Source organism: Petromyzon marinus, unplaced genomic scaffold (genome assembly GCF_048934315.1).
Source record: "Petromyzon marinus isolate PM22_M1 ecotype Great Lakes invasive population unplaced genomic scaffold, UKy_Petmar_22M1.pri1.0 PM_Scaffold_39, whole genome shotgun sequence".
Lineage (NCBI taxonomy): Eukaryota > Metazoa > Chordata > Hyperoartia > Petromyzontiformes > Petromyzontidae > Petromyzon > Petromyzon marinus.
In genome coordinates, this window is record NW_027423379.1 from 629,743 (window position 1) to 638,118 (window position 8,376).

An 8,376-nucleotide genomic window follows, 5' to 3' on the forward strand; every position below is an offset into this window, starting at 1 on the left:
CTATGGGTCTCTGTATGGGTTTCTGTGAGGCCCTATTGTTCTATGTAAGTCTATGGGTCTCTATGGGTCTCTGTATGTGTCTCTGTGAGGCCCTATTGTTCTATGTAAGTCTATGGGTCTCTATGGGTCTCTTTATGTGTCTCTGTGAGTCCCTATGGTTCTATGTGAGTCTCTGAATCTCTATGGGTCTCTGTATAGGTTTCTGTGAGGCCCTATTGTTCTATGTAAGTCTATGGGTCTCTGTATGGGTTTCTGTGAGTCCCTATGGTTCTATGTGAGTCTCTGAATCTCTGTGGGTCTCTATGGATCTATGTATGGGTCTCTAGGAGTCCCTATGTTTCTATATGTCTCTGAATCTCTATGGGTCTCTCCGTGTAACACGCGTGTAACATGCGTGTAACATGCGTGTAACAAGCGTGTAACAAGCGTGTCTCTCTCTCTGTCTCTGTCTTGAAATGGTTGTGCAGATCATGGGCATGCCTCCGAAAGACATGTTGGAGAGATCTCGCAACAAAGAGTACTTCTTTGGTGAGTAGAAGTGTGGTGTGGTGGTGGTGCGGTGATGGTGTTGTGGTGGTGGCGATGGTGGTGGTGTCGTGGTGGGGGGGGCCTGGGGGGATGGGGAGGGAGGAGGTGGTGGTTGGGGCTTGGGCCGACTCAGTAACGACCGGGGTTAGGGGCGATAAGTAACCAAAGCGGGGGTAGGTGGGTGGGTGGGTAGGTGGGTGGGAGTGTAGGTGTGGGTGGGTGAGTTGATATGTGGATGACGTGGTGGTTGGTGACACTGTGCGTGTCTCTCTCTCTCGTTCTCTCTCTCTCTGTGTCTCTCTCTTTATCTCTTTGTGTGTCTCTCTCTGTCTCTGCCTGTCTCCCTCTGTCTCTCGTTCTCTGTCTCTCTGTCTTTCTCTGTCTCTTTGTCTATATAACTCTCTCTCTCTCTCTCCCTGTCTCTCTATCCATCTCTGTCTCTCTCTGTGTGTCTCTGTCTCTCTCTCTGTCTCTGTCTCTCTGTCTTTCTGTCTTTCTGTCTCTCTGTCTGTCTCTCTGTCTCTGTGTCTCTCTCTGCCTATCTCTCTATCTCTCTCTCTGTGTCTCTCTCTGTGTCTCTCTGTGTGCATCTCTATCTCTGTCTCTCCATCTTTCTGTCTCTCTGTCTCTCTCTGACTCTGTGTCTCTCTCTGCCTATCTCTCTATCTCTCTCTCTATCTGTGTCTCTCTCTGTCTCTTGTTCTCTGTCTCTCTGTCTTTCTCTGTCTCTTTGTCTCTATCACTCTCTCTCTCTCCCTGTCTCTCGATCCATCTCTTTCTCTCTCTCTCTCTCTCTGTCTCTCTCTGTCTCTCCTACTTTGTCTCTCTGTCTCTCTCTGTCTCTCTCTGCTTCTCTCTCTCTCTCCCTCCTGCAGACCATTTCGGCCATCCTCTCTGCCTGGGCAAGAAGCGTCACCCGGGAAGTATTCCCCTGCACTTCGTGCTGCGGGGATGTGGAGTTCAGCTCGTGAACTTTATCAGAAACTGCCTACAGTAAGAACACAGACAAAGATCCCCCGTGTAGCCTCTAGCAGGCTGTAGGGGCAAGTGCTGTTAGCGAGTAGCAGCAGCATCTATACACAGACAAAGATCCCCCGTGTAGCCTCTAGCAGGCTGTAGGGGCAAGTGCTGTTAGTAGCACCTATATACAGACAAAGATCCCCCGTGTAGCCTCTAGCAGGCTGTAGGGGCAAGTGCTGTTAGCGAGTAGCAGCAGCATCTATACACAGACAAAGATCCCCCGTGTAGCCTCTAGCAGGCTGTAGGGGCAAGTGCTGTTAGTAGCACCTATATACAGACAAAGATCCCCCGTGTAGCCTCTAGCAGGCTGTAGGGGCAAGTGCTGTTAGTAGCAGCGAGTAGCAGCACCTACACACAGATAAAGATCCCCCGTGTAGCCTCTAGCAGGCTGTAGGGGCAAGTGCTGTTAGCGAGTAGCAGCAGCACCTATACACAGACAAAGATCCCCGGTGTAGCCTCTAGCAGGCTGTCGGGGCAAGTGCTGTTAGTAGTAGCGAGTAGCAGCACCTCTACACAGACAAAGATCCCCCGTGTAGCCTCTAGCAGGCGGTAGGGACAAGTGCTGTTAGTAGTAGCGAGTAGCAGCACCTACACACAGACAAAGATCCCCCATGTAGCCTCTAGCAGGCTATAGGGGCAAGTGCTGTTAGTAGTAGCGAGTAGCAGCGCCTATACACAGACAAAGATCCCCCGTGTAGCCTCTAGCAGGCTGTAGGGGCAAGTTCTGTTAGTAGTAGCGAGTAGCAGCGCCTATACACAGACAAAGCTCCCCCGTGTAGCCTCTAGCAGGCTGTAGGGGCAAGTGCTGTTAGTAGTAGCGAGTAGCAGCTGCACCTATGCACAGACAAAGCTCCCCCGTGTAGCCTCTAGCAGGCTGTAGGGGCAAGTGCTGTTAGTTGTAGCGAGTAGCAGCACCTACACACAGACAAAGATCCCCCGTGTAGCCTCTAGCAGGCTGTAGGGGCAAGTGCTGTTAGTAGTAGCGAGTGGCAGCATCACCTATACACAGACAAAGATCCCCCGTGTAGCCTCTAGCAGGCTGTCGGGGCAAGTGCTGTTAGTAGTAGCGAGTAGCAGCACCTCTACACAGACAAAGATCCCCCGTGTAGCCTCTAGCAGGCTATAGGGGCAAGTGCTGTTAGTAGTAGCGAGTAGCATCGCCTATACACAGACAAAGATCCCCCGTGTAGCCTCTAGCAGGCTGTAGGGACAAGTGCTGTTAGTAGTAGCGAGTAGCAGCACCTACACACAGACAAAGATCCCCCGTGTAGCCTCTAGCAGGCTGTAGGGGCAAGTGCTGTTATTAGTGAGTAGCAGTGCCTATACACAGAGAAAGATCCCCCGTGTAGCCTCTAGCAGGCTGTAGGGGCAAGTGCTGTTAGTAGTAGCGAGTAGCAGCACCTACACGCAGATAAAGATCCCCCGTGTAGCCTCTAGCAGGCTGTAGGGGCAAGTGCTGTTAGCGAGTAGCGAGTAGCAGCATCTATGAAGGCCGGCGCTGTGGCACACACAGAGGGCGTGGGTGGCCAGCACCACCACGCCCGGCCGCCTTTGTCTCCCGGGTGGCGATGTTTACACACCGCACCAGGTACTCATTTGAGGCTGAGTCGACTGAGGGGAGGGCCAGGACCGGTTACTCAGATAAACGCAGTCACTGCTGTTGGCCGTGGTTTTTTTCGGTAAAGTCACGCAGGTAAATAAAAGTAGAATAAAATAAATAAAAAATATCACGACGTTTCCATCGCAACACCAAGCGGTCGTCCTCAGGTGGAAAAAAAAATAATCCAGCAGGGGAACAGCTGAACCAGGAAGAAACACAGCGAGAGAGCTGTTACAACAACAAGACTTTATATATAAACGTTGTCGAAGGGCGAGCAGGCAGGGTCTGAGCTGGAAAGGAATTCCATCCCTGCATGCAAGCGCGTCAGTTGTGTTAATGGGGGAGATCAGGGAGAGAGAGAGATTAGGGAGAGAGATTAGCATGAACTGGGCTTCCGTCGCCGCATAAGAGTATCGCCCCTGCATATGCGTGCAACAGCCGCGTTAATGGGAGAGTATCACTATGTTGATGGGAGAGATTATGCAAGAGAGATTAGTGGGATGAGCAGGTTAATATATACACACACACTCACACACGTCCGCAACAATAACAACCGCCATTCGCCACTAAGTGGCGGTGACATCACCACGGCGCTTGTGCCAGGCCATGTGCACGTTGAGGCCAAAGTGAAGTGTCGAACGCTCGCTGGCACGAGGTCACGGGGCAGATCCAGCAGGTGCCACGGGTCGACTGACTGAGATGACTGCTGGCTGATGCACCACCTGTGCCCCCTACTGTGCCAACCTGCTGTGCTTTGGCCACCCGGTGTTCCGCTCATTGTTGTGAGCGTCGCTCTAATGCCTTCCATTGTTGTTGGAGCGCGACTGCCTCCAATCGCCGAGTAGCAGCGTCCTCCACAAGCCTCCTCCACAAGTACCCAGGCAGATGCTTAGTTTTGGTGGTGCTGATGGTAAGGCCCCAACTTTTAGTGGCATGCTCCTGTTTCAGCAGCAGTGCGTCCAACTCTTCCTCTGAGCAGCTATTACCAAATCATTGGCATACGTAACATGGTTGACCAATAGGGAGCCATCCGTTGACCGTACCTGGGCATCGATCAGCCTCCCATTATATCTGTACCAGATGTAAATTCCTCTGGTACAGCCATCGAAGGCTTCACAAACTACGTGGTCGAAATAAATGTGAAATAATGTGGGAGGCAGAGGACATCCCTGTCGCACCCCAAGGTAAACAGGGAATGGCTCTGACTCCAGTCCACGTAGTTTTACCTGGGCCCGCTCACCAATATGAAGGTCCTTAATCATCGTGAGCAGAGAGTCAGGGACTCCGAAAGCACAAAGAACAACCCAGAGCCCAGGCCTACTGATGGTTTCATAGCTCTTGACCAGGTCAATAAAGCAGAGATGTAGGTCTTGTTGGAATTCCCTACACCTCTACTGTAACAAACGGACAGAAAATATGGCATCTGTGCAAGACCGCCCTTTCCTGAAACCACATTGGGGCTCCGCAAGCCTCCCCTCAGCGTGCCTGGCAAGGCGATGTTGAATAATCCTTGCCAGGACCTTTCCCGGCACACTGAGGAATGAAATGCCCCTGTAGTTTTTTAAAGTCTGTGCGGTCCTCCTTCTTAAAGAGGGGGACCACTAGGGCATCCTTCCAATCCTGCGGAACCCGTCCAGTGGCCCAGACTGTTGTTATGATGTCATGTAGGGCAGTCTGTGCACAAACGCCACCCTCCCTCAGCATTTTGTTTGGGAGATCACCTCTGCCCGGTGCCTTTCCTGGTCTCAGACTCTGGATCGCCTTCAGTACTTCCTCAACAGATGACACCTCAGCCAGCCACTCACAGGGGGTGACAACCTCCTCCAATATTTGAGGCACCACAGCCTCAGCAGGGTCAACCCCACTTTGTCCCACGTTTTGCCAGGCTGAGGGATTCCCCCTTCCCCAGGACCTCACAGAAATGCTCAGCAAATCTGCAAACCCGTTCCTGGGGGTCGGAGATTGGATCACCGTTGTTTACCCTAACGATGGTAATATGTGTGGCGATGCAGGTTACTTTTTTTGATGTAGTTAAATAGAGATTTGTGATCGCAAGCCATTGAGGCAGACTCCATCTCCTCAGCAACCCACGACCACCACCCCTCACCCCCCTCTGTGCCCCCCCCCCCCTTTATCCCCCTCCGTGCCCCCCCTCACCCTAGCTGGGATCCAGAACGCCGCATGACACCGGAGCAGGCGCTGGCTCACGGCTGGCTCCAGAGCGACGACACCGCCAGCCCCAGCGACGACCTCCCCACCACTAGCCGGGCCCTCCCCACCACCAGCCGGGCCCTCCCCACCACCAGCCGGGCCCTCCCCAGCACCAGCCGGGCCCTCCCCACCACCAGCCGGGCCCTCCCCAGAGCTGTGAAGCCACGGTGAGGCTCTCTCTGTGTGTATGGGTCTCTATGAGTATGGGTCTCTATGAGTATGGGTGTATGTGGGTCTCTATGAGTATGGGTCTCTGTGAGTCTCTGTGGGTCTCTATGAGTACGGGTCTCTGTGGGTCTCTGTGGGTCTCTATGAGTATGGGTCTCTATGAGTATGGGTCTCTGCGGGTCTCTATGAGTATGGGTCTCTGCGGGTCTCTATGAGTATGGGTCTCTGTTAGTATGGGTCTCTATGAGTATGGGTCTCTGTGAGTCTCTGTGGGTGTCTATGAGTATGGGTCTCTATGAGTATGGGTCTCTATGAGTACGGGTCTCTGTGAATCTCTGTGGGTGTCTATGAGTCTGTAGAAACTCGTGATGGGCAAGTCCACTCCTGGGGGTGGGGACTGACTGTGACCTCTGGCCGTAGTCGCGGGATGCTGACGTGGTGGTGCTGTGGTGCTGCTGCCTCTCTCTCCACAGAGCTCAGCCGGAGAAGAGGCTCCCACCATCATCATCATCATCATCCTCCTCATCGGAGGAGATGGAGGAGGAGCAGGATGACAAATGTGAGGAGGAGGGGGGTGACGAGGAGACAGAGGAGGAGGTGGAGAAGGTGGTGGCCGTGGTGGTGCAAGAGGTCGAGACGAAGGTGGTGGTGGCGGTGGTGAAGATGGAAGTGGACGAGGACAAGATGGAGAAGGATGAGGAGAAGACGGAGGAGGAGAAGGAGGAGAAGGATGAAGAGAAGATGGAGGAGAAGGAGGAGGACAAGATGGAGGAGAAGATGGGGGAGAAGGAGGAGAAGGAGGAGGAGAAGGAGGAGAAGGAGGTGGTGGTGGTGGCCGTGGTGCAAGAGGTCGAGACGAAGGAGTTGGAGGAGGAGACAGAAGAGAACAAGGAGAAGATGGAGAAGATGGAGGAGGTGGAGATGCGGCAACAGCAGAAGAAGGAGGAGGAGGAGGAAGAGGAGGATAAGAAGAAGAAGCGAGGGGGCTTGGCCCAACTGGGCAGGGCGCTCCGGTCGCTCTTCGGCCGCCTGCTGCTGTGTGGTGGACGGCCCACGGCAGAGTAGCGGCGTGGTGGTGGTGGTGGAGTCGGTGCTATCCACCACCACGAGCAGCACCACCACCGCAAGCACCACCCACCCACCCCATAACACCACACTCACCACACACACCCAGCCACACAAACCAAGCCCACAGACACCCACTCACTCCACACACACACACACTCACCCCACACACACTCACCCCACACACACACTCACCCCACACACACCCTCACCACACACACTCACCCCACACACAAACTCACCCCACACACACACCCTCACCACACACACTCACCCCACACACACACTCACCCCACACACACACACCCTCACCACACACACTCACCCCACACACACACTCACCCCACACACACACACCCTCACCACACACACACTCACCCCACACACACACCCTGACCACACACACACTCACCCCACACACACACACTCACCACACACACTCACCCACACACACACTCACCCCACACACACACACACTCACCACACACATATTCACCACACACACAGTCACCACACACACACTCACCCCACACACTCCCGTGGGAAACAGCTGTGGCAAAAGACGAAAGAGTGGAAACCCAGACATGGACTTGACACAGCCACTCTGACTCAGCCCACCACACACTCACCACACACACCCAGCCCACACACACCCACTCACCCCACACACACACACACTCACCCCACACACACTCACCCCACACACATACTCACCACACACACATTCACCACACACACGCACCACACACACACTCACCCCACACACTCCCGTGGCAAATAGCTGTGGCAGAAGACGAAAGAGTGGAAACCCAGACATGGACTGGACACAGCCACTCTGACTGCACTCACCACACACTCAGCCCACCACACGCTCACCACACACTCAGCCCAGTAGCCTACCCAGGGCTCCCTTACCCGGGACTCCAACCCATGCTGGTTTTCATCCGGTGGCAGTCCTCAAAGGAGGAGGATGAGGGAGGGAGTGACCTCGCCACACGGTTTCCAGGACATGGGGAGGGGGAAGGGAGGCCTGGTGCAGGCACTGGACGAGAAGCGTGCCTAGGCCCTGCCACGTGAAGTTTGTTAAGAAAAAAAGTTATAATTTAATCATATATAGCTCTGTACATAATATCGTAGTTTTGAATGTTTTATTGTAAATATTATAATTATTGTAAGAATGTTTTGTTCTTCCTAAGAGCGTTGTTATTGTGCATAAAGTCATCATATAGCTCTGTACATAATATCGTAGTTTTGAATGTTTTATTGTAAATATTATAATTATTGTAAGAATGTTTTGTTCTTCTAAGAGCGTTGTTATTGTGCATAAAGTCATCATATAGCTCTGTACATAATATCGTAGTTTTGAATGTTTTATTGTAAATATTATAATTATTGTAAGAATGTTTTGTTCTTCTAAGAGCGTTGTTATTGTGCATAAAGTCATCGGGACGTGAGATGACCTTGCGGACGTTGATTTTGTGGGGTCTGGTGCCGTCGATTGTCAGTGACCTGTGGGGTCTGGGTTCATCTTGGCCGTTTCACTGGGGTTTATAATGGACAGGTAGGGTGGGTTCATCTTGGCCGTGTCACTGGGGTTTATAATGGACAGGTAGGGTGGGTTTATAATGGGCAGGTAGGGTAGGTTTATAATGGACAGGTAGGGTGGGTTTATAATGGGCAGGTAGGGTGGGTTCATCTTGGCCGTGCCACTGGGGTTTATAATGGGCAGGTAGCGTGGGTTCATCTTGGCCGTGTCACTGGGGTTTATAATGGGCAGGTAGGGT

The 8,376-nt window shown here is 52.9% G+C and overlaps 1 protein-coding gene across 1 annotated transcript; it reads left to right on the forward strand.

Moving 5' to 3' along the window:
* Positions 1 to 1,367: 1,367 nt before the first annotated feature.
* On the forward strand, positions 1,368 to 7,540 carry LOC142923290 (uncharacterized). Its single transcript, XM_076064333.1, has 3 exons — positions 1,368 to 1,521; positions 5,311 to 5,526; positions 6,001 to 7,540. The coding sequence occupies exons 2-3, from the start codon at positions 5,330 to 5,332 to the stop codon at positions 6,590 to 6,592; spliced, it is 789 nt and encodes a 262-aa protein (XP_075920448.1). The 5' UTR covers positions 1,368 to 1,521; positions 5,311 to 5,329; the 3' UTR covers positions 6,593 to 7,540.
* Positions 7,541 to 8,376: the final 836 nt, after the last annotated feature.